The sequence below is a fragment of the Lissotriton helveticus genome, chromosome 1_1 (genome assembly GCF_964261635.1).
Source record: "Lissotriton helveticus chromosome 1_1, aLisHel1.1, whole genome shotgun sequence".
Lineage (NCBI taxonomy): Eukaryota > Metazoa > Chordata > Amphibia > Caudata > Salamandridae > Lissotriton > Lissotriton helveticus.
The window spans coordinates 919184678-919211146 of NC_136057.1; the positions used below are offsets into that span (position 1 = coordinate 919184678).

General features: G+C 45.6%; 1 protein-coding gene across 8 annotated transcripts in view; it reads right to left on the reverse strand.

The window, feature by feature from the left end:
* Positions 1 to 26469, reverse strand: part of GRIP1 (glutamate receptor interacting protein 1) — an 819646-nt gene that overhangs the window by 472539 nt on the left and 320638 nt on the right. For all 8 annotated transcript variants that reach the window (XM_078676427.1, XM_078676419.1, XM_078676408.1 and 5 more), the window contains exon 2: positions 3751 to 3831. In XM_078676427.1, coding sequence (XP_078532553.1) covers positions 3751 to 3831 — 81 coding nt within the window. The remainder of the gene's footprint in view (positions 1 to 3750; positions 3832 to 26469) is intronic.

Consider the following 26469-nt stretch of genomic DNA (forward strand, 5'->3'; position numbering starts at 1 on the left):
CTTCAGCAGGGAGGAGGCAGACACAGTTACTTCTGTCTATTTTAATTTATAGATTCCAATTTTCAAATTGATTTTTACCATTTTCTTTCCCATTTAATAATATAAACTGTGTGATTTGTGCTGCACTTCCACAGCACAATAAACAATATAACGGAAGGCGGGCGGTTATATCTGAGTCGGGCACTCCAGATAAAAGTAATTTTTTCGTTCTCACTGAAGCTTCCATTACCAGTGTAGCACGAGCTCGCTCTATGACCGAAAGATTGGAACTGCCGATTTATTTTGAGGCTTCAAATTTGAGCAATGTGAACTTTGAGGGTTGCACATTCAGTAAATTGCACATTTTGTGCATCAAATGATAACACAGTTGTTCTGAAGCTTCTTGGGAAGGAGCAATGGGACCCATCAATATTAAATATCCTTGCATAGCAAACATAAAAACAGTAAGGATGCTACAGCTTGTGAATGCGGGACAGAGTGAAAGGCTCAGCCATAAAATCAGTCTCTCTCAATTAGTCTATTTACCATTAGGCCATAGTAGATGATGCAAAAATTCCATCAGTGGCACGTAAGTAAAATGTCACAGGTGGCTGCAGTGTGTATTTAACCCGCCTGCATGTATAGCAGATATATGGCCGTCAAAATCACCACTGTACTCTGGCTGGGCTGCAGTTAACCCCTGAAATACTCAGTATCAGCCCAAAGGATCAGGTTCTTAATATATAAGTGCAAGCACTGGCAAAGACAATGAGTCTCACATTTGAGACCTATAGGTTTTGTCAATGGTTCTAGCCATGCTGCAGAGCATTTCTGATGCTGAGCAGCATGGCAAAAAAAAAAAACCTTTGATGCGACTGTCAGTCATTTTGTGGATGCACTCATGAAGCATGCACACGTCTACAAAATGACACAAGCTTTTTTCATTTTGTTCATCGATCTGAATTGGAGCAGTAAATAATGTTTTTTTTTAAATAGGCAGGGTGGGAGAAGCAACACAGGGGTAACAACACATCACGGGGGTCTGAGTTGTGGGAAGCAACACAGAAGGGTAAGGGAGGGGGAAGAAATATAGGGGGCGTGGTTGTACTGGAAGGAACACTGAGGAAGTGGATGGGAGGGGAAGGAAATTGGTGGCTAAAAGTCTGAAAAGTGGAACTGGGGGTTAAGAGGTGGAATATGGAGGGCATATGTGGGTCGGGGAGCAAACGAAAGAGAAAGTGCAATATGGAACTGTGGGAGAGAATTACATGGGTGAAAAAGCAATGCAAATGTGGGGGATAAGCACACATGGGTGGAGAAGCACAAGGCCAAGACAAGAGCTACACGAGTGCAGCAGACGGGAAAGAGTACACGAGGGAGACTTCTGAAATTGGAAGACACATGCGCTCTATTTTAGTACTTATACACAAAGAAAAAAGTAGTGCCTCAAAAGGGAGCAGTGGAAGGACATAAGTAATGTGTCCATTCTCCGTGTGGGGGGGAACAGGAGGACACAAACATAATATGTAGAAGGAAAACCGCTCCACACTAACAAATGAGAAGCAAATTACAGTGGCAATGAAACCAGCCAGTATTAAGCAATGGGTGACGTTTAAGTCCAATGTTTGGCAAGCGACAGCATATGCATTGTCTTAGTTAAGACCTAAAAAAAGGTACATTACATATTTGAAAACGTTTGTACTTGTAATGACTACATTCCCAGATGTTATTGTCATTGTGTAGGTTCAGGAAGACTCATCATGAAAAGGCCTGGTTATAATACAAATCTTTAATTCATATCTTCACTTGTGAAAATGGCAGGAAAATGATTCAAAGTTATTTTCCGATCAGTCTTATTTAAACAAGAACTTTTGTTGCAAAAGTAGATTTTTGATACCTTTATTTCAAGAAACATAATATAATTGTACTTAGTGGCGCCTAGGCCCAAAGGTGGCTTAGAATTACTTTTGCCACTCACCTTACATCAGAGGCTAAATACACACTCTTGGCTGGACTTAATGGCCCTGCTCTTCAGAGGACAAGAGTCTGGCCTCTGGCCCTAGGAAGGCAGGGATGTTGTCAACCGCTGGCCACATAACAAAAATTCGCCATCTGGGAGGGGGACAGGAACAGCTGGCAGAACAAAGGACAACCTCCAAACTACTTCCTTTGACTTACAGGTGCCAAGTGGGGCTGACAAGATCTGCTCCCATTCGTCCAGAGGACCCTCCTAGACTTTATAGCTCCAATAACAATAGAGAACAGCACTCATTCACCATGACATTGTGATGTGACAGACCTGGTTTAAATGGGAAACTGGTTCAGAGAAAGAGCTAGAGCCCCTTTTCATGGAAGAAGTGGTTAGTCATATTTAGGTTTCCTGGAATTTGTACAGTAAATCTAAGAGGACGTAAAGCAAAATGAGGTGGGCACAGAATGAGAAAGTAGACAGGAATGTGTGGGAAAAAATATCCCCAATTACTGTCTAGTAAACAGGATAAGACGAGCACTTCACCAAAATCACCAAAATCTCCCAGAACATTCCTGTATCTGGGAAGACTTCATCTGACGAAGAAGACCCTGCTGGAAAAAGAACACTCACAGACTCCTGCTGATACTCAGGCACTGGAACTGCTATCCAGTGGTTAAGTGGTTGGCCTGTTTGCCTGCTCCAGGGATAATAACCAGAAGGAAATTTGACTCCAAGAAAGCCCAGATACATACTGTGGGCAGGGTTCTGCAGGGGTCCTGGATGAAGAGATACCTGGTGCCTAGAAATCTGTTTTCCTGAGACCCAAGGGCTGATGAGCGACCAAGAGGAGCTCTCCTAATAATTGCAGAGGAGTGAGATATAGTCTTTTTGTTCCCCTTCTAGAAGACCCCAACAAGGTGCTGAGGCTTGCCGAATGAGGCGCACCCTAGGTAGTCAAGGAAAACAGGTTCCGCCCAAAGTTTTTGCTGCTCTGTAAACGGGTTTAGCAGAACCGTAGCCCACTTGAGGATTCGAAGAATCAAAAAAAGTCCGAAGGTACAACCTTTGAGCAACAGAAAATGGCAGATATACCACAGTGGTAAAGTGATCTAGGTGGCTATGAATTCCAGCGCTGTCCCACCCCAATAGTCAGGAGCCAAAACCAATGGCTTCAGAAGGAGCTCAACAGTAACATATCTTACTTCACACCAACTTCGGCCTTGGACCTTTCCTCCAAAGAAGCCTTTCTTTACTATTGAAAGTCCAGCAGGCCCAGTGAGGCCTACGGTTGAATTAAAACAGAGTGTAACTGGCTTTACATGTGTGAAGAAGGTGTGAAATTGTTTCCCTCAGCAGAGCTGGTAGCCAGCAGGGCGAGACGGAGCTTTGTGTGTGAACACCTTCCCCTGTGTTAGCAGCACCAGCATTCCCAATATTCGGGTGCTCCAATGTTATGAATCTACTTAAATACAGTCAATTTTATTTTCCAAACTCACTTGTCCGTGGGTCCTAGGTAATGAATTTTCTTGAGAGCTAAATGTGTCAGCATCCAATTTATCACTTATAAAATGTCATATTGTTGACCCCACCAACTTCCTTGCTTGGGCATGTCATTGTGCATTAATTGCACATTTATCAAAACGCTTCAAAATAAGCAACAATAAGTGTATATTTTTACAAAGACACTTGTCCCTGGCAAAACTCAGACATATCGTCATTGGGAGAAAATGGTACGCATCATCGCCTCTCCTGCGGGTGAAACCACACTACCATACTTTTGACCAACCGACCAGCCATACCTGCAATGCTCTGTCTTCTAACCGCCAGGGCTCCATCAGTGGTCTTCATCTGATTGGCTGATTTGGTGTATGGCCCCTCATCTGCAAGGAACAGAAGAAAAAGTTTTCAGACTCTTAAGATTTAACAGAAAGTACTCATATCACGTGTGTCTTGGTATGACAGCTGCATCTGCCTTTTACGTGCTAAGACAATAAATGCATAATTATGAAGCCGATGCCACAAACAGGACTGTCATTAACACATCCACAAAACATCAACGCACCATCAGTTCCTCGCGTTAACGCTATTACCAGGAGATGCGACTCCAGATGATGGGGAAGTTTCCAATGAACCTTGTTTTCATCAGCACTGACAGCATTGAAAACAATTGACTAATCTGTCTAAATTTGCAAGGACGGAAGAGCTTTCCCATTCAGAGCCTCATAATGAGGCCCTTTGAAATCTGCATAAAACAGATTGTTGGTAATTACCCTGCCTACAACTGATGAATAGCCCATAAGTGGGATGGCAACAGGTTTTTACATCACTAATATTAGATGTAACGGGAGAAATGGGCAGTATTGTTTGCTTTCGCGTAAACATATTGGGCACTTTAAGTTCAGTCCAATAGAGTTTTGGTCACTTACAAGTTTTGTTGACTACATTCATCTTCACTCTTTTTTGGATGAAAAGCCACAATAAGTACCAGCGGCCTTGAATTCTAAGGGATCTCTAACCAAGAGCTACATGTCATATTGTTAAATGTAGCCATATGATCTATGGTGACGTAGGTTGACAAGAATTTCCCATTTTCAAAGTCGGATTCACAGACTTAACAACCGAGTCAAGAACCACCAGCTTACGTGCATTTGCTGTCATCAGAGCTCACCACTACTGTGTAAAGTGACATATTCTTGGGAGTTCTCAGGGTAGGGGAACAACTTCAGTGTCAGAAGCACTCTTCTCAATATAATTTTTCTTTCTTTACAATACAGTGACATAGTTCTACATTTAATGTCTCTTTGTCAGTAGGTAAGCTAACTCACTAATTGGTATGAATATGTTCGCTCTATCTTTCCTGACACCGCCCGCACACTCCTATGGCGGTCCTTCCAAATGATAAAGCAAGCAGTGAGGCAATCCCTTATCTTCCTAGTCACAGTATGAGTAGCAGGAGTTACTGCTCATTTCACCCTTTTGCTATTTTTGGAGTATCCAACATCCATTTTTCATATTTGTCTATCTGGTTACTAGTCTAATGGTCGTAAACAATGACAGCTAAACGAGAGAATGGCAAAGCAAAGGTCTACTTCTAATAGGATCATGCTAGCTGAGAAGGTGGCAATATGTGAAATTGTTCCGCAACTTTTTGTGAATTGAAGGTGCAGACCCTGCCATAAAGATCTATATTCTTTCGGCACATGTCTCAAATGTATCCCTCTGTCTTAAAAGTAAGTTTCACAAAAGTTTAAAAGTGACCAAGATAGTGTAGATCCTCTTTGCTTGTGACCATAAAGTTAGAGGTACTATAAAAGAGGGAAACATCCTTTACAACGGAACCGCTACAACGTGGTACCGTTACGATGCAGTTTTAACAACGAAAGTCGTTACAACGACTTTCGCTGGAGGGCGCTCTAGGATAGGGGATAGTTTAATTTACTATCCAACACCTTCCCTACTATCCAAGGGGACTGGTGTTGGAATAGTAAATTAAACTATTCACTATCAGCGCCAACCCAACGCAAGTCGTTGTAACGACTTGCGTTGTTAAAACTGCTTCTTAAAGGGACGCGTTGTACCGTCATACATCCTATAAAAGAATGTGTTAAGTGATCTGGATGGCCAAAGCAGACATCCGTTCAGTTGCAAGTTTTGTCTAGTCCAAAGACATAGGTGTACATGACCCCGTGTCATGATCGGGACAATTCATGGCCCATGCCTCTGCTAGCCCCTGCTCTTATTCTGAGTCGCAAATCTTTCCCGGAATGGGAAATCAGAGAACATGGCTTGATTGTGGGATGAATTATCAGGTGGAGTGAGTTAATGTGACTATTCCGGGGTTTGACCAAGTATGAGGATCTCGTTAAAGGTTTTAGCACAGGCATCAGCGCACTGTGTGCACAGTCCTTGGTCTGCTTTTTGTGGGCTCGTTTTGCACTGTTAATTAGAACTGTGCGTTTGTAAATACTCAAAATGTGTAGCCCCATTTGGGGAAGGGGAGATTTTCTAATATGAATAGTTGCTGAGGAGATTGTTGCGTTGCTGACACTCAGCAACTATCATTTGTAATTCTGCATGAAGAGTGGGTGAGGAGCAACTTCAGGCAAGAGTGGGGCCCAAGACTGACCCAGATGTTTAGATCAGGAGAGGTGCTGGAGCCAGGAGTGTGTGACCACTGGCGACATGAAGATCCGCAAGATGCTGAAGGGCCACAGAGACAGCGTTTATTTTCACGACAGCCAATGCGCACAAGTGATTCTGTCAGACAACATAAAGTACATTTCCAGGGTTGCATGTTGTGTGCAGTGTTTTGGATTAGGGTAACCTAAAATGTGCACATCATTTTATAAAAAAGATCACTCTAAGACTAGGGAAGCAGAAGACATGTCCCCACCCCATTTTACACATCAGTGCTGCAGATATACTGTTAATAGTGACAGTCATGGGTTACTGAAGGTAGCATGGAGTCTTCATATAATATGGGGCGAGGAGAACTGCACCCCTCAGAGTGGCAGGCTGCCGCATAAGTACATGTCATATATAGAGAATGGTGGCCCCAGGGCAGAGGGGCCTTCTTTCAAGGAGCCAACAGAAAGAGTTGTCATGTGAAGGGGAGAAGCAGGAGAGAGCTCGTGCTGGTCCCCGCAGCCTCCTGGCAGTACACAGCATCCGCATTCAATACGCAGGACTTCGAGAGTTAGCTTCAACTTGGGTGCTGTTAAAGTCCGCCACTGGTAAATCTGCAGTGCATAAAACCCTCCAGCTGAAACAGCAAGCACGTCTTAGTACTCCGTGTTCTAGTATGCAAATTCAGCCATTTTGTGTTTCTGGGGTCTATAAAAAGCTTAGTTAGGACTGCAGCTGAACTAGCATTAAACCTCTCAAATAATATCCCCAAGTGACATGCGCATTTCCTTTCAGCTCTTTCAAACCGAGAACCTGTGTTGCATAAAGCATCCATGCCAGATTTTTGGTATATCCCCATTTAGATAAATGTAGTTATCTTAACAATCTGGCACGGATCTGGCTCTCTAGGGCCGACTTTGGAGAACCCGGTTTTAAACCTGTTGAGCTCTGAATAGTTTTGACGAGGGGTCACTAAAACAGAGGTGCCCACGACGTCAATGAGAAAGGATGAAAGCTTAAGTACTTTTCGTTGGCCACAGCCTGTAAGAATGCCTCTGGATCAAAGAGGACGACTTGACGATGAGCTGTAAATCTACCCCAACACTAAAAGTTTAAAAAAGAAAGCAGGATTCGATGGGAGTTTTAAACACGTTTCCTTTCAAAGTTTCTATTAAAATGACAATAGCTAAGACACACATCAAAAGCACAGTACAACGCGCCTCCCTATCCATCCTTGGGTCTAACTCCCAAGTGCAACTCATAGTCCCCATTTCACAATTCCACAAATGCTTTGTTATATTTTTCTGAGTGACTCCTTCACATTTACGAATACATTCCAAACACTATTGCCCCTGGAGTAGGCAGAGGAGATTCACAGGAAAAAAATCTACTTTGTGCATTGCTCCAAATGTAGTACCTCCCCTGCACTAGCAATCTCTCAGCCACCTGCTTTAGGAGATACAGAAGAAAGGAAAAATTAACAACCCAATGTATCCCAAATCATGTAGGCCCTGAACCCTTTCGTGCATCCAATCTTCCTCGGTTTGCACTAGTCACACAACCTGGACAGTGGCTTTGCGTGCCCTCACAGGTCGGTTTCCTTAGACACCTCTAGCTAATCCTTCTGGTAGTAGAGGAACCACTAGGTAAACGTCCAGAGGGATTTCATGCACTAATTGTATAGCAGGTGCAGGGCTGCACCATAACACCTTCAGAGTGCGTTCTAAACCTCAACAAGGCAGGAGGAAAATGACATGCTTAGTGTAGCAGTGAGGCAGGCATGGTAAATATTTCATTTCCTTTTTTACATCGATTTCTTCTCACCCTTTTCCCATTCCCTCTCTTTAAATGGCAGGCTAGTTTCAGTTTGAATAAAACAACAATCTTAAAACTATAAGTTGATACTGCTTCAACACCTTTCAGGTTGACTTTCCTCCCAGTCTACATTTACACGCCTTAAGACATCGTGCTCAAACACATTGCAGCAGGAGATCTGTCAATTTACTACCAATAGTCAATTTTCAAGTGGTTTATCAGTATCTTTGTGGTACATTGCATCCTTTGCAAACATGTTATTCCCTTGTGCTTTTGCTAAATACAAATCTAAAGAGATTATGCTGGGGTTCCCCTCCAAGTATAGCAGAGTAATATCCTCAAACTGCAAAGCGAACACCCTCCAGAAGGCACCGGCCTCTTTCTGTGATGCTGTGTTGAAGGCTTGTAGTGTCCCCCTTTAGAAAAGTCTCCACTGACTCAGCGGTGTCCACTGGACCATTCTGTTCTTTTTTAGAACTTTAGTGCAGCAGGTTTTCTGAAGTGTGGAGCTGCACTGCTTAACGCAGTCTACATTATGATAAATATTATATACGAGGTGTCACAGGACGGCACTTGAAGTGGTACAATTTCCTTACTTAAATTTAATACCGACCCCTTCAGGTTTACTTCACTATAAAAAAAAGAAATAAAAATATGTTTGGTCCATTAATCCTGATGAGTTCCCTTGTTTTCCTCTTTCTGTTCTGAGTTGGCTTAATGCATTTCCCTGGGGGACATTTTGTTACAGTTTATCTTGCAACACCTGGATTAAATTGAAAACTTGCCAAACTAAGTTGCAAACTAGAGGTACATTGAAGTCTGCTTTTTCTGCGAGTTACAGTTGCATAACAATGAATGTTCATTCCCTGTTAGAAGATTTGGCAGTACATTAAATACCCTTTCTTCTTACCGCAAATATCAGCAATTACACAAATCATTTTAAGAGAGGGATGGACAATATGAATATGGCCTCAGGAATATCGTGATTTAATAATTATTGGTTAAAAATCCCTCCATGTGGAGAAGAAACAATACTTGACTAATATTAAATTGTCATAAAAAAATATGAATTATCTCATTCCCTTTGGGCCTTACAGAAACTCATTAATTTTAATATGTGAACTTAAAAGCAGGTGCCAATGCTTCTCCAAACAACAAAGTTTCCCTTGGTGCATGGTATTTTGCAATGTGTTATGGCAAACGTGTATAGTGGGGATTTTTTTTAGCTTTGTGGAAAATCTGACAATGGTCCGTCTGACATTTTTTGTGAAGTTTCAAAATGATTTTACTGCCTGAGCAATGTCAGTGCAAACATTCTAACAAGGACGAAAAAACCCAGAATAAAAGCACAAAAATGTTACAAGAGATTTTTGTTACTACTTTGATTTAATAGCTTTTATTTTTAGATGGTACTTGTTTCCCGAGAAGATAGTTTTGGTGATGGATACTCACCACAAATAAATCTAATAAGCATTAGTTATACTTAAATAATGCATGGTGTGCAGAGGCGGCTCCTCCATGTGGGCGTCGGGGCGTCGCCCCACTGCTTTCTCGCAGTGTGAGAAGCAGAAACGTAAAATGGTATAAATACAATTTTACATTTCTGCTTCTCACACTGCGAGAAAGCAGAAGAAGGGTATGCCTGGTTGGGGGTGGGCAGGTCGGGGAGGAGTGGCTAGTCCAATGTTATGGGTGCTGCCTGTTTGGTCGGCCCCAGGGCCGTCCAAACAAATCATAGCAATCTCAATTTTCTCCATGTAGGCTGCTGCGCAACCTGCATGAAGAAAACGGCTTCCGCATAGACACCTGTAAGGATGGCGTCCTAGCCAATCAAAACGCTACCATTGCAGCATTGTGATTGGCTTAGGGGAGGAGAGGGAGGCTGCCTGCTTCTGCTTCCTGTGAGCAGAGAGAGCAGGAGACGCAAAGCGGGAGTTCGGGACCGGAGGAGAAGGTACGTTTTAAAAAAATTTGGGGGGATTAAATTAACCTCCCACCCTTTCCCCCTCCCTGCACGACCCCCACCCCACCGTATTGCCAGCCGGGACTGATGGTAAGTGCTTTATTAACAGTGTCCTATGGCTGAACGCCTAAAATTCCTGAGAACTAATATAACAACGTCAAAAACAGTGAACAAGTGACGAGGATATGCCTATGAAAAAGGCTTTTTTCTCTATTTATCACCATCATTGGCAAAACAAATAAGTCTGGCTAGAATTTTCAATATAAAGCTTGACCTACTGCCTTTGCCAACGCCTGTTTTATTACTCAAAGTGCACACACAATAGTGGTAGCAGTTGCAGTGGGGGTAATTGCAGTGGTGGGGGTAAGGGAAGTGGTGGTGGGAAAATGGTGGTGGTAAAAGTGATGGTAATGATAGTATTTGTGGTAGTGTTATTGTTGGGCTAATGTTAATGGTGGTGACAGCGATTATTATGGTGCTAATAATGGCCCCATTGGCAGACAAGGCTATCTCCATGACGTACAGGAAAATAATGAATAATGCCCCAGACCCACTAATGGCTCGGCGAGAGGCCTGAGAGAGGGACACCGGAAGCGTTACGGGAGAAGGGACTTGGCCCGGGTACCAATAGATCTGGCTGGTTGCGATGGCAATAGTGGCCAAGGGCAACATAATGAGAGCTTGGGGTGCAGTGGCCACTCCCCGAATTGAGGACTCGGAATCTGGCATGGATTGTGTCAATGGGCAGAACAAGTGATCAACCAGTGTAGGGGCTGGCACAAGAAATGGGACGAGGAGTGGGGCAACTGGCGCGCTTATCAAGGCGACTGGTTGGGTGGGGTTGGGAAGGGAAGTCCGTTAATAATGTGTAGCATCCCGACGTTCCACTTGTCATGAAACAAGATCTTTTTAATATGTTTAGACTCTGCCCTATGATTGCTGCTTTTGTCCCTAAATTCATGTCTGCTCTCTATCACATGTAAATTGTGGGATTACCTCAACCACTGCATGCCCTGTATGCTGAGCACGAGTTTTATGCAAAAAAAGAATGCCAGTGGCTGTCGTTTGTCACACTTCTGTTTTGTGTTACTATTTGTAAAATAGACACGAGGATGCACGTTTTAATAACATATAGCGAAAAATTCCAGATTTGCGTTTTTCATGATTACACATAATTTTCCTGAATTTCCATGTAATTATGTTTGACTAAATGACGCAGAGTTCACCCACCGGTGTTCCAGATCCTCTAGTACTACCCCCTCCTGGTAGACCAAGAAATGATCGATCACAGGGTGTGATTGGTGTCGATCGTCTGGTGCCCTCAGCAGAGACTTAGTGATTCCCTGGTTAAACGGGGTCTGTTTTTTTTTTTAAACAATGTCCACCACTTCTAAAAATAATGTAACATTATGTTTGGAAGTAAATATAATGCGTGTCTAATCGTTGAATAGCGCACATTTATCAAGTGTGCTTCTTTCTTTACTGATTTGAAGGATGCACTTGAAAATGCGACGTGAATGTTTTGAAATTGTCTACTGCACATAAAGTGTACATTAGTGCCACAGACCTGCCATGCAAACTTGCACAGAATTGTCAGAAAAAGACAATGACGTTTTTGTTTCCTGAAGAATGCTTGTACAATAGAATGCTAAGGCATTCTGGAGGTGCGACAGATCAACTGACCAATCAGCACGGCCCGCGGGCACAGCTCTCATTTTGCCGTGCACGGCTCCCGCGAGGCCTCGGGAAGTCGATACCAGGCTCTCGGAAATCACTTTCAAGGCTTCAGACTCCTAATGGCCGGCACGGGTGGAAGCCCCCGTGCCAGAGCGCGGACTCCCTCCTGCGTGAGGAACGCGCCTCCTGGGACAGGAATTTTAAAGTTTTCTCACGACCGCTTTCCACCATGGCAACGGCTCCCAAAGCAAGGAGAAGGGGGTTATATCATTTACTTATTTATGTCCCAGTTTGCTATCGCGGGAGCAGGTCGAGTCAGGCTCCAGTACGTGTGAAGGCCCCATAACTACTGTCACGGTGAGCACTGGACACTTGAGGAATAATGCAGGGGCATGACGGGGGCAGGCAGGAAAAGGGCAGGACAGGGTCAGGCAGGACAGGGTCAGGCAGGGGCAGGCAAGGCAGGGGCAGGCAAGGCAGGGGCAGGCAAGGCAGGGGCAGGCAAAGCAGGGGCAGGCAGGACAGGGAGCAGGCAGGACAGGGAGCAGGCAGGGCAAGGGAAAGAGAGGGCAGGTGAAGGCAGGGCGGGGGCAGGCAGAACAGAGGCGGACAGAGGCAGGCAGAACAGAGGCATAGCTCTTAGGGCTGCACTGGTACAAGCCATGGTCATGGTTTATACAACGAAGATCCAGACATAAAAAGCGGAAAAAGTGAATTATAAATGAGCATCCACAACCACTCATTGATCATTCCCTGCTCCTAGCAAGGAGTGCCCCGAATGCCCTGGGGTTTCATGGAAGTGCAGATTTTCTTGCAGGTGGTGCCCCGCTGTCAGGCACTGGTGATGCATGTTAAAGAGTCCATAAAAGGATACACTACACAGCTGGCCATTTTGGGCATGCGTGTACCTTGTTGGAGTATTTATTTATTTATGCGATTTTATATAGCGCGGACTTTACCCGAAGGTGTCAGAGCGATTCACAAAAGGAACAGTAATGATACATGAGGAGAAAAATTACAAGTGAACAAATTACAAAAGCAAACGTTAAGTTACATGAATCAAAAGTGACAATAGTGAGCAACCAAAATACATGAGGTAGCAATCGGTACCTTACAGGAGGAAAAAGTGATATGTGTGCTGGTTACAAAAGCGTACAAAGTACAAGTAGAGGTATAATACTGCAATACATGGCAGACACTCCAGCACAAGAACAAACGTTACGTAGGCAACGGTGGCACTTGTGCAAGTATCTAAAGCAAACAAAAAGTGAGAGGTAGCATACAGTGTATTACAAGAGAAAAGTGACGTGTGCAAGTTACAAAATGGTACCATACACAGGTACAAGGATAATACTGCAATAAATGGTAAACACTCAAACTGCCAGAACACACTGGGAAGGCACTTCCATAGTCATGGACAAAAACATTTTCAATAATGGGAGGTCTTCCTTCAGATGATAGAGAGGGTGTGAATTAGATTTGGAGGTGTCTTTGGAGGAGGAGAACTTTGAGGTCCATTTTGAAGGCCTGGGAGGAGGAGGTGGTCCGGAGAGGAGGTGGAAGTGAGTTCCAGATTCTCACTGCGTTGCCTGAAAAGGATTGGGCCATCGATCTTTCCTTCTTGAAAGTGGGGGGTTCAAGCAGTAGATTTTCTGCATTACGAGATGGTCTAAAGCCTTCAGTTTATTCGACAGGTAGCGGGGAGAGGAGGAGTGCAAGGCTTTGTGGGTGATACAGGCAGTCTTGTAGATAGCTCTAGCCTCGATTGGAAGCTAGCGAAGGGTGGATAACAACGGTGTGATGTGGTCGCTTCTTTTGGCCCCACAAATAAAACGGGCTGCTGAGTGGAGGACAGATTTAAGGGGGGACAGGTGGGATTTGGGGAGGCCAGTAAGAAGAGAATTGCAGTAGTCTAGTCTGGAGTGGACCAGCGATTGCGCCAGTGTTTTAAGGTCTTGTTCAGGGAAAAAGCGACGAATCCCCCAAAGAAGGCGCAGTTGGTATCGTGCAGATTTTGCAATGAAGTTGATGTGGGGGATTAGATTGAGTTTGTTGTCGAGTATGACACCAAGGGATTTTGCGCTGTCGACAATGATGGGTTTATTGTTAAGTAGATTCATCTGATCCATCCATGCTTGAACCGGGGGAGGAGAAAGTGAGGAAGAGAGGAGGAGGAATTCAGTTTTGGAGGGATTCAGAATCAGTTGATGAGTTGACATCCAGTTTTGAATGGAGTCGAGAGTCGAGCTTAGGATGGCGAGATCATGAGTGGAGGCAACCTTGAGGTAGATTTGAGTGTCATCTGCGTAGAGATGATAGTGGATCCCGGATTTACTTAGGATATTTCCCAGTGGTTCTAGGTAGAGATTGAACAATGTGGGTGCAAGTATAGAGCCTTGAGGAACACCATGACCTACCACCAAAGGAGATGAAAGACTGTTCGTATTTTGATCATTTGGGATCTATCAGAGAGGAAGGAAGCAAACCATTTAAGCACAGTGCCCTCTATGCCCATTCTCTGTTGCAGAGTGTTGAGGAGAGTGTCGTGATTGACAGTGTCAAAGGCTGCAGAAAGGTCGAGGAGAATTAGAAGACAGGACCCACCCGAGTCGAGTATCCTCAGCGCATCATCAACCACTTGCAATAGGGCTGTTTCAGTGCTGCAGTTTTGGATGAAGCCGGACTGACAATTGTCAAGAAGATCATTGTCCTTGATGTGACGAGGGAGTTGTTTCGCTACACATCTTTCTGTGATCTTCGCAAGAAAGGGTAGGTTAGTGATGGGGCGGAAGTTGTTGAGGTCATTCGCATCAGCAGTGGGTTTTTTAAGCAGTGGGGAGATCTGCCCAGTTTTGAAGGAGACAGGAAGGGAGCCTTGACAGAGGGAGAGGTTGACCAGAGTGGTCCAATAGGAAAGAGAATGGGAATAGAAGTCAATGGCAATGGCACTGGGGATGGGGTCAAGAGAATGGTTGGAGGGCTTTGTTTCGAGGATGCACTTGAGGAGAGCATCTTCAGAGATGGGGTCAAAGTTCTGCCAAATGGCTAAGGATTTGCGCTCCTCTGGAGCGGTAGGATGAGCAACCTGAGCCACAAGGGATTTCACTTTTTCGTCAAAGAATATAGCAAAATCCGCTGCTTTCTTTGTAGAATCCTATAGCTTGGAGGTTGGGGGAGAGCGGTTAGGAATCTTGATGAGATCGAATAGTTTTTTGGGTCTATTTTTGGCAGAGTCAAGGAGGGTTCTGAAGTGCGACGCTTTCCCAAGGAAGATGTCCTTGTGGTACTTGGATCTTCCTGAACGAAGCGTGGCCAGATTATCAGTGGTGGGCGCTTGTCTCCATTGTTTCTCCAGGAATCTTAGTTGCTTCCTTTCTTCATAGAGGGATTTGTTGAACCAGGGTGCTGAGGGAGTGGGCCTTATCCTTTTGCTTTTGAGTGGAGCGACGTTATTGATTTCGACTGCAAGGACTGGGAGGCATTGGGAGGTGAGTTCGTCAACATCTAGGTTCGGGTCTAGCCTTGGAAGTGATAACAAAGCTGATTCACAGAGGGAAACAACGTCAATATTTTTAGCATCACGGAACCAGGAGGTAGCCCTCTTAGGTTGGTGTGAGAAAGACGTCGACCCTACCTTTGAAGTTCGTGATCGGAACGAGTCTGCATCACCAACACTACCTTCCAATGCATCTTGGGACTTGAAGGAAATAGAGACGGGCCGACTGACATTCCCGTATGCTCTGTCTCCACAGAGTCGTGACCCGGAAGTTGACACAGGGGACCCGGGAAGGAAACGGGACGAACCAATGAAAAGGGACATAGACCAGGAGGCGGTCTCTTGGTACAACGAGAGCGAGGACGGACGAGGAGGGAGAGACGCCGAACGTCGGAGAAAGCCTGGAAAGGACGCTGTGGAGTTCCAGAGGGAAACGGAGCCTGCCGTGGACCAGGAGGACGACGAGTCGGGAGACCGGTTGAACGAAGAGTGGTGGTACCCACCGGAGGAGGCTGGAGAGCGGCCGCAACTCACGGAGAGAGTTGCGGCGGAGCCGGTGAGTGGGGCGCACTCCGGGGACTTGGGAGTCGGGAGGGGTGTAGAGGAGGGTAGCAGGTAGAGGTACCGTACTCGAGTCGGGAGGTGGGTAACGGAGATTAAATTCTCGAATGTTACATTGCCTTTGACAGTTATTACCCGTAGACCGCTATAAGACAGCTACATGTTCTTGCCATTTCACAATCCCTCTTTTGTTGGCCCGAAGAGCATGTCTATATTGTGAAAGGTGATGGTATCGGAGATTTCAAGTTTGTGTTTTACTGCAGATCTGCAGTTGTGGAGCAGACAACGCAGCTCTGTCAAGACTGTTTTGGTGACGGGGGCACTTGGGCTCTGAAGGGTGATCGGGATATTGTGTTTATACGAGGTGCTCGGGAGGGTTTAGGTGGATGCTTGGTTCTGACAGAGGAGATGGTCGGAATAGAGTAGATACTAGGGTTACTGGGAGGTGCAGGTTGCAGAAGGGAGGCATTCAAAGGCTTGTGTGAGTTGACGAAGTTTGCAGATGACAGGTTCAGCTTGGCTATAGTGGGCTGAGGGGGCGAGGTGCATCTCGTGGGATGGTGAGGGTTTTCCAAAGGAGTAGAGGTGTAAGGAAAGGTGGAAATCTTGGAGCTTAAAAGTGAAATGGCAGGAGATGGAGGTGATCAGAGAGTCTAGCTTATTTTCCAGAGAGAGTAAGGCAGAGCACGGATGGTTGGGTGGCTGGATGGAAACAGGAGGGGGTGGAAATGGTGGTGGAAGGCAGGGAGAGGTGGGAGTACAGGAGGGGAGTTGGGGTATAGGGTTCAAAAGTGGGGAAAGGTGGAGGTTGAGAGCGGGAGTTGGTGAGTCAGAGGCGAAGAGAGAGTTGTCTTTGTTGGAGTTGCAAGAAGGAAAGGAATTAAGGACAAATTTAGGGGGCTATGGGTGCGGATCAGGGCGGTATGGTAGAAGGAGAGGGGAGGCCTGTGTGGAGTCATGGGAATGTAAAAGGTTAGGGAGGAAAAGAGGGGAGGTGGTTGAAGAGGTCATGTCATCGAGAAGAGGTGGCTGTGAGGGAACGGGCATCTGGCAGAGTGAGGGGCGTTGGGAGAAAGGGAAGCTGAAGAAAGGAAGTGGCTCTGCTGTGCCCGTGGGAGGGAAATGGAAAGGGTTACCCAGGGAGTAAAGGGGGTAGCACAGCACAGCTGGAGGAGTGGGGGGAAGGAGAGATATGCAATGGGTTTGTTTAGAAATCGGGGTGAATAACGAGGGGAGGAGGGGGTCGAGGAGAGGGGGGGAGGAGGAATAAGGGGAGCATAGGGAAGGTTAACCGGGGGAGAGGGTTGGAGGAGAGGTGGGCTGAAAAGGGGGGTGGCAGGTAGGAGTATGGGTGAGGTGAAGAGATTGGGGAACCGGGATGGTGCAGATTGGACGAGGAGCGTATTAGTTAGAGGTAAGGCTGAAGTGATGAATGGGGGGGCAAACTGTGAGGGGGGAGGCATAGGAGATGGGGAGGGAAGAGGGGCTACCTGTGCTTCTCGAGGGTGCACCCTAATGGTATGTAGGGGGGTCAGGGGAGGAGAAAGTGAGTAGTGGGTGGAGCTAGATGAAGAGTCAGGGGATAACCCAGTCACAGAGGAGGGGAGTAGGGAGGGGAAGAGGTGGTCAAAGAGCGAGAGACAGGTGCCTTTGCCTTGGATCATGACAGTACCGTTGTTATAGAGTGAAATAGTGAGGTAGCCGTTGATACGCGCAGAGGGGGACATTTTTAGTTGTTTGCCATGAGGGATAGAGGAGGAGGAGGTGACGTTAAGGGAATTATATAAGCTGGTGGACCAAGAGGGGGTGTCGTGAGTGAAGAAGATGAAATCGTTTTTGAGCCTCCCAAAACGACCATTGTAAAATTGATCAACAAAAAGGGAATCAGGGAAACGTTCAATAGTGTTATGCTTCAATCGTTTTACTGAAGCTTTCGTCTAGTTGGGAGGATACATGATTTTGTAGAAATTAATTCCAGCCTAACTCGAGTGGTGGCCATGTTGGGAAAATGAAACGGAGGAGGGTGGGGGGGATATGAGAAGGGTGTTACTAGGAAAGCGGTGGTGATGAGAAGTAAAAGGATAAGAAGGGGGCACATATTCCAGATGTTGGGTGAAGAAATCGGAGCTAATGTGCCGTCTGGGAAGTGGGGTGGGTATTTGATGCATATATGATGCAGGTATGCATGATGTTACCTGGCACAAGATAAACAAAGGATTTTTTTACATATGATAGGATCAACTGGACCACTTTCAGAACCATCACAAAGCAAATTTGGTCAAAGTAGAACAGATTATAAACCAACACCCAGTAACCACTGAACTAAGCAACAGCCTGTGACAGAATCCCATTCGGCACCAAACGTGTTGTACGCCCATAATTTCAACAGACTACTATTGTACCCTAATTCCCTGAGAATAACTAACATTAGGGGCAAAGAGCATGGGGTGGAACAAAATCTGACTAACAAGGACTAAATATGCAAAATCTGACTAACAAGGTCTAAATACATCAAGACACTAGGATCTCACTGCCGTCACACAGTAGAAGACGGCTCACCTGGAGGCGGCCTTAATCCATCTGGACGCAGAAGATGTTGTGTGGGGCTCTAGGTTCGGCACCTCTGGCTTCTCAAAGTGTTCAGTATTTTTGTTTGGAGACATGTTTTCGGGTTCCACGGCTTCATGTGTGCAGGGATATTTAGATTTAGTGAGGTGACGGAACCAATCTTTGGCGGCTCCTTTTGATTTCTTCATTTGGCCTCTGGGGCACTGGCACTTCCTGCAGCTGTAACAAGATTCTGCAACATCTGTAGCTGTCCAGTCTATAGGACCGTCCTCTCCCTGGCTTCATTCTTATGACTGCTACAAGAACCCCCCCCGAGGGCTATCCTGTGAACTTAAAACCTATTAGTCGTGTAAGGAAACATGGCCATTTCCGGACAACCATATAAGGATCTCAGCTAGCCCCTCATCCAGCATGAGGTGACCTAAACTGGCCCCCTCCATCTTTTCACTGACACCATCGTGCTGGATAGCTCTGGCTGCATTGGGATTGGGGATCGTGGATCGATGCTTTGTTAAGCAGAATATGGGCCGCCTAGTAACCAGGACAAGGGTCTGGGATTAACAAAGGTGCGCTACAGAAAGAGGATGACAAGCTGCACTTCTGAGACATCCCCTTCACCAAACTTCGCCCAGAGAAGAGAGAGCCATTAAAAAATGCTTTTAAAGCAGAAATTGAGACCGGTTTATATATGGATATATTGAACAAATATACGAATGGATTAGAAGAAGACAATACGACAAAATGTTGGATAAGATCTACTGTGATGGGCAGTTTGTATGGCACATAATCACTGCATCCTGACTCATTAAAAAAAATACTTATAACTAATTTTTTGCCAGCTTATCTGAGAGATCAACAGGTTGAGGGATGCCACAAAAGGAGCTGTGCCCTAAGAGTAAATAGCGCTCCTTGCATAAGGAATACGGAAAAGGTTACGAGTAGAAAGAGCGATCTCTGAGATTACAAACACAGTTAATTTGCCATCACGTCATAACCAAAAGCACTCAATGAAACACAAAGTATCCACTACACAGTGCAGTATTCTAAACAAGATAATTAAACAGTTATACCATTTTATCAAGATGTAAGGAGACTAGCAGGCGATGTTTCCTCTCGAAGGATCCCTGCAGGCACTATACCTCATGATGCCCATATTGCTCCTTGGGTAATCCACAGCATTTTGTCCATCCCGAGGCTCTCTGGCAGAGGAAAGGGACAGTTCTCCACTCCTGGGTGTTAGATGATCTGATCACCACTGAAGGTGGGAGAGAGAGGCCCATGGCTCAGATACATGTTTAAGAGAACGTTTGAAACATGACTGCCCATACCTCTGCTGTCCACAGATGAAAGGTTCAATTGCATCTATTGTACGCAGAGCTCTGAAAGGTTTGCAGTGCCTCTCAGAATCAGTGCTCGGCATTTCAGCTGAGTTGATGCTCCAGTCTATGAAGAGAATTCTGCCCAACAAACCCTGGCGGGCAGCTAGCCGGTAGACTATGGCCCAGCTGTCCAAGGCAGAATATATGACAGATTCCTAATTAACTTTAGCAACAAGACATGCCTCCAGCTTGGCACAGTAAGGATCTTTTGACCCCAGAAGTATACAGCAATGAATTGCAAACCGTCATGTTTCAGTGGCTACTGGGACATTCATTCTATTCTACAGAGGACCGTGTCAACCACGTGCCATGCAGAGGTATAGTTGTCACTACCTGGCCATCATCGAATTAGCTGCCAACCCGAGCGAGTGGCAACCAGACCATCATCGCATTTCACCAAGATGTCTACACAGCTAGGGAATGGTTGTATGACGTTACAGCGCATGCTTTTACCCCGCATGCCGTTAAAACGTAATTTTTATCACGCCTTGCTGTCGGGGCTGCGCTGGAGTTTGAAATAGTATAATTTACTATTCCAACTCCAGTCAGTGCAACAGTAGGGAAGGTGTTGGAGTTAAATCCAAAACCTTATACCCCCCCTAGAGCAAGCCATTTTTGTTGTAATGGCATGCTGGGTAAAAGCATGCGTTGTAATACATGGGTTGTAACCGTTGATTCCCCTTGAGAGTATTCCATCTGCGTCCCTTGACTTCTCATTAGCCATCAATTTTCCTGCTGTAGAGAGTCTGTTACTGATGCTGAGATTAGGCAGACTTGCAGGCCAGACCTACTCCCTCCTTACCCACAATGCTTTTAAGATTGTTCTTTGTGATCTGTTGGAAAAAAACTAGACACTCTTCAGGGGTTGGGCCAACTCCTCCTCGTAGGTCAACTTTCATTGTACTGAGTGTACTGTTTTCCTGGTGAGTGTTTTCTCGGACTCAATAAGATAATGAACATCCAAATAAAAAGGAAAATCATTTCCATACAGATGCTTGTGTTTTATGTCCTTTTATTATGTATATGTAGTTTTTGCAGACTGTCCTGCATTTTTTCATACTAAGTACTTGCAGACAACACGTGTTTCACCCCTTACAATGTCTGTGTGGCGGGGGCTTTCACAAGGCTCTTTGGAATTCTGTAGGACTCGGTATGTCCTGATAAGAGGTCAAAACTAAGGGTCCTGGGTAAATCCTAAAAGATCAGTTCAAACTATAGAAAATCTTGCTTCCTTGTCAGGAAACGGTAGTCACAGTCTCTGTGGTCCTGAAATGTACGACGCGCGCTGTTCCTTTTCCGGGGTCAATGTCTGTTGCTGATGCGTGTGGCATGCAGCAGTGTGCAGCATGCGGCAAAGTGAGGCGTGCGGCAGTGTGAGGTGTGCAGCAGTGTGAGGCGTGCAGCAGTGTGAGGCGTGCAGCAGTGTGAGGCGTGCAGCAGTGTGAGGCGTGCAGCAGTGTGAGGCGTGCAGCAGTGTGAGGCGTGCAGCAGTGTGCGGCGTGCAGCAGTGTGAGGCGTGCAGCAGTGTGAGGCGTGCAGCAGTGTGTAGTGCGCAGTAGTGTGTGGCGTGCAGCAGTGTGTGGCATGCAGCAGTGTGTGGCATGCAGCAGTTTGTCGTGCAGCAGTGTGCAGCATGCAGCAGTGTGAGGCGTGCAGCAGTGTGCAGCATGCAGCAGTGTGAGGCGTGCAGCAGTGTGAAGCGTGCAGCAGTGTGAGGCGTCGGGGGAAAAGATGCACTGAGAAAGAGTGGGGGAGCACGAGCCGACGAAAGAGTGGGGAAGGGGATACTCGAGCCGACAAAAGAGTGGGGGGAAAAAAGCTCGAGCCGACAAGAGTGGGGAAAAAAGCACTAGCAGACGAAAGAGTGGGGAAAGAAATGCACGACCCGACGAAAAAAGCATGTGTCAGAGAAGAAAGTAAAATGTGAGCCAGAGAAAGACCGGAAATAAGTAACGACCCATGTAGAAGAAAAAAATAGCTCTCGGCATTGCTGTGGTAGGGGCGGGGGAGTGCATTCCTTTCAAGTCTGATGCGGGGGGCGGGGGAGCGGCAGCCTTGGAAGACTGATGCCGAGGCACAGACAAATGGTGGTGTGTGATGTGGCTGGCGATGACGTGCACGCGCATAGCTCACATGAACTGTACGCGATCCGCAGCTAGGTAGACTTTTCTCTTCCACTTACTATAATCTCGCCTATTTATCCCTGCGGGATATAATAGGTGAGACCTAAAAACTGCCTCACACACTGACCTGTCATAACAGCCCTTCTGGCACTGCCTACCTCCCTGTAGGCCTGTCCGACGATGCGGAGTCTTACGGTCTGAATAGAATAGAGATGGAAAGCTGTGTTTTCATTCTTGGGGAAATACCTAAACTTTTTATATCTCAATAGGTCATACAAATCAACATTGTATCTCATGGCTACCTACAGAGCACAACCTTTGTCGGCCTGAAATGCTACTCCACCTTGCAATTATAAAGCAACCTTAACCGCATGCGCGCTAGCGGAATTCTGCTCGAGTGCTGAGATTTTTAAAAACGCATGTTTCATGACGAGCTGGGCTCGTCATGAGCGTAGCAGGAGGCTACCTCATGACGAGCCCAGCTCGTCATGAGCGTCGAAGGGGTTAACACGTTGCAATAATTTTTACATCACAGTAGCTAGAAACTTCACCAAAGCGTTTGTGTGATTTTCTTGCACGGGGTGGGCACATCACTTGTGTGAAAGGAAGGTGAAAATGTATTCGAACCCTAGTGCATAAGATTTGTAGCAGTTTAGGACTTCAGTAAATCCTACCTTGTATAGTATTAATTTGCCACTTCCCTCTAACCAACAACTATTTCTGAAGGCACAAGTTTCGGATCTGTTTCATTGACAGTATGTTTTTAGCAAAGTGTTTATTCTAAGTGTCTGATTACGAGTTTGGCAGAGGGGATAGCCAATGGAATATAATGGAACTCTAAATACGGCGGACAGGATATCCGTCACGTTTGTGATGGAGTGACCCCTCCGCCAAACTCATAATCAGACCTTAAGTGAAAGAGTTGCGCGTCAAATTGTATAATCTATCCAATAAGTATTTCGCTGCCCAACTTCCCACCATTGTCAGGCTTGCTAGTTGTGGTGATCAATAGCCCACTGGAAGCACATGGCCACATCAAGCAATTCTCACATTAAGTCAGGTTGCGAAGTCACAAATTCAGAACCCACAAGGAAGATTCTCCAATACTCTCAAAATAAGCCTACATACATTGCTACATTCCTTTTTGCTTCCCTCTCTTCTTAGGGCAATAATACGGATCCGTCTTTAACTGTGCAGTTCATGCAGAAGTAACAAGCCTCAGATGAGGCTTGAATTGCTATCCGCAGTTTAATAACATCTCCGGAAACTGCAATTATACTTCTTCCAAATACAAGCTATTTGATTTTCTCTAGTATGACAAAGTAAAAGGAAAATTAATAAATGTATTTGAAGCATGAGGACTTTTGGTGTCCCGGGTGATGCATTTTATGTCAAGTGGAGGCTCCACCCGACATTGCATCTGATGGGCTATATTTATAGCTGACCGGCAGCACAGCATTGCTTTTCCAATATTAATGGCACCTGGTGGTGTGATTAGAAGTATCTCTTTAATGGTTTTAAATACACATTTTTGGCAAGGCTTGCAGGTGTATTTATTTCAGAGAAGAAGTTGTTTTGCTTGACAGTGGGCTAATGTTACACAGCTAGTGTCACTATGATGCCTCCCCTATTAGAGCAGTGGAATGTTGAGAGCTCCATTGACGACAATGAAGTGGTTATGGGCTAATAATGGCTTACGGCAAGGTAGGGGCTGTGGTACCTGGCGTTCTCCATCCTAATAATGGGAGTAGTTTCCAAAAGGTCCAGATGTACGGATTGGGGAGACCCCTAATCCATTGAAACAAGGGATTTATTAAAAGGAGGTGAACACAGCTGGACCAGAAAATGCTGTCCAACTCTGTCCATGCTCTTTTAACAAAGGGCTAATAATGGTTCTTATAAGCCTTCTGGGCTAACATTTAAACATTGTCTGTTTCTCACTTTCTAATTTAGAATATTCCTCCCTCAGTGGGTGGAATTCTCTAATAATCTTACCTCAGCAATGCTCAAAACGGCTTACCTCAGCCTCACCAGTACCTTGGACCTATAAATTGGGTTCAATGCCTTTAACAATTGGTATAGCCCTCAGAAAAGGGCAATGAGACTATATTAGCTGTTGAGCTAGGAATGGGTTTATTTGTGTCTATGCTATTCAGACAAATGATCTTTCTCCTATGCGATGAAAAGCCCAGATGCCAGAAGAACGCAGCTTTGATGGAATTACATGCGAACTACAACAAGGGAGTAGCCAGAAAATGAAAATACCCCCCACTTTGAACCAAATCTCTTAAGGCAACAAGCATGCATAGCAAGTCATATAAACCCTCCCCAGAAGAGCTCTCTTGTCTCTTCCATGCAAGTATCTATTCATTCATCCTTTCATGCTTCCATCCACCGATATCCATCATTTCAATTTTTAAATTACATTCTGTCATCCATTCATTCTCTCACCCAGTCTCTGTCCATCCTTCCATCGTCCCACCCATATTCAAGCCTATCGATCCATCTCCAAGCCTATCCATCTAACCTATCCATATAGTCATCGCTCCCTCCACCCTTTCATCCATTATTTTGCTCATCCATCCACCCACCCTTTCACTCTATTCACTCATCCATCCACCCTCCCTGTCACTCAACCATCCATCTTTCATTTATCCATCCACCCATCCAGTTACTCTTTCACTCATTCATCCATCCATCCCTTTCACTCATCCATCCTTACACCAATCCTTTCACTCATTCATTCATACATTCACCCTTTCCCTCACCCATCCATCCTTCCGCCCTTTAACTCATCCATCTGTCTTCCTTTCACTCACCCATCCTATCACATTAAATATGAGCCTTTGCCTGCCTAGTTGCAGACTAGAGGAGCCCATCAAGCACTCTGCCCCCACTGTAGCTGAAGCGGAGAATTCACAATGCCCCGTTGTAACCTATCCATCCATCTCCAAACCTATCCATCCACTCATACATCCCCCCATCCATCCATCCTTTTACCCATCCATCCATCCACTCTTTCACTCCGTCCATTCATACATCCACCATTTCTTTCATCCATCCATTCACACTTTCACTCAAACATCCACCAAACGAATCAATCCAACCATCTCATCCATCCACCCATCCACCTACTCATCCACTCACTCATCCACCCATTCATCCACCCATCCATCTACCCTTTCACTCATCCATCCATTCACCCTTTCACTCAACAATCCAACTCATCCATGCACCCATCCACCTACCCATCCATCCATCCATCCATCCATCCACCCGTCCATCTAGCTATCTACCTTTTCACTCAGCCATCCATCCACTCTTTCACTAAGTCATTCACCTTTGCACTCATTCACCCTTTCACTCAACCATCCACCTATCCATCCACCCACCCACCAAATCCATCCACTCAACTCATCCATGAACCCATCCACCTACCTATCCATCCACTCATTCATTCATTCCTTCATCCACCAATAAACTCAACCATCCATCCTTTTATTCACACATCCATTCATTCACTCACCCACCCACCCTTTTACATTAATTATAAACATTTGTCTGCTGAGTTCAGACAGAAAAGGCCCATCAATAGCTCCATCCCTGCTGTAGCTGCTAAAGGGGGTTCACTGCGCCACTGAACCAATGTAGCTATGACCAGAGACTGAGCCAATTCTTCCACTACCAGACATTTCAGACACTTTGACTCCCACAATAGTGACCAGAAAACTTTAAGAAAACGAACCTGAATACCCAGAGCGAAACACGTATCGGCGGCCTAAACCTAATATACATAGCTACATGTTCAGAGGTAGGCAAGTACATGCTCATTTACACGAATTAAACAAAACCAGAGTTCTGCACTCTGTCATGGAGAGGTGTCATATCATTTACACAGCGTGTAGTCAGGGTCACCAGCGTCTTTTTTTTTTAAATAACATATTTCAAACCAGATATTAGCTTTAATTCAGACAAGCCGAAACAAACGTATACTGACACTGCGTGCGAGTGAAAACATATTTGGTCATAAGCATTCAGTGCCGGGAGCGGGCCCGTGATCTTGGTGTGTTACTACGAATATTTTATTAGTATGCACATCAGTATTTTCATCATTTCGTTTTTTTCTTATCTTGACGGCAGGGGACGCGGCTGAAATTTACCTAAGCGAGAACCATTAAAAAAGGTCCCTGGAGTGATTTTAGTGCGAACTGAGCAATGAAGCAGGCGTGCATATTCACAGTGCCGGAGATATTAATTCTTTCCCTACAGCCATTCAAAAGAAACGAATGCACAGGGACCAATAATTGTTCAACTCGTATCCCAGGGTCTCCCAGCCTGCAGTCGATGTTTGCATATGCAAGCATGTTATTTTCCTCTACGAGATTAATGCGGATTTACATTTTAAAATATGAGCTGCGAAAGAACGTGCATTTAAGAAGCACTCTCCCCCAAAACGTGGGCTTCATGGCGGGGTCTGAAAATGCCGCCAGGTGAGGGGAGTATCTTAGCAGGTGCTTCAGATATCAAATCTTGCAACTCACGGTTTAGGAGGCAGGATGCAGCCCTCCCATCCTCGGCAGCGCGAGGAACAGCGCGAGGCGAGTACGTCTGATCTCGGGTGACGTCAGTGCGTGCGTGGATGTGGTGGCAGTTGGTGGAGCAGCTGAAGGTGGTGCTGCTCGCCCTTCTCAATGGCCCTTCATGGCTCGGTGACCCGTAGGTACCAACCAGAGTGTCTGTGGGCAGAAAGTTCAAGTTTGACGAAAAGTGCCACCAGGGTTTTGACAGGATTTGTGCTAAAAGAATGTGTG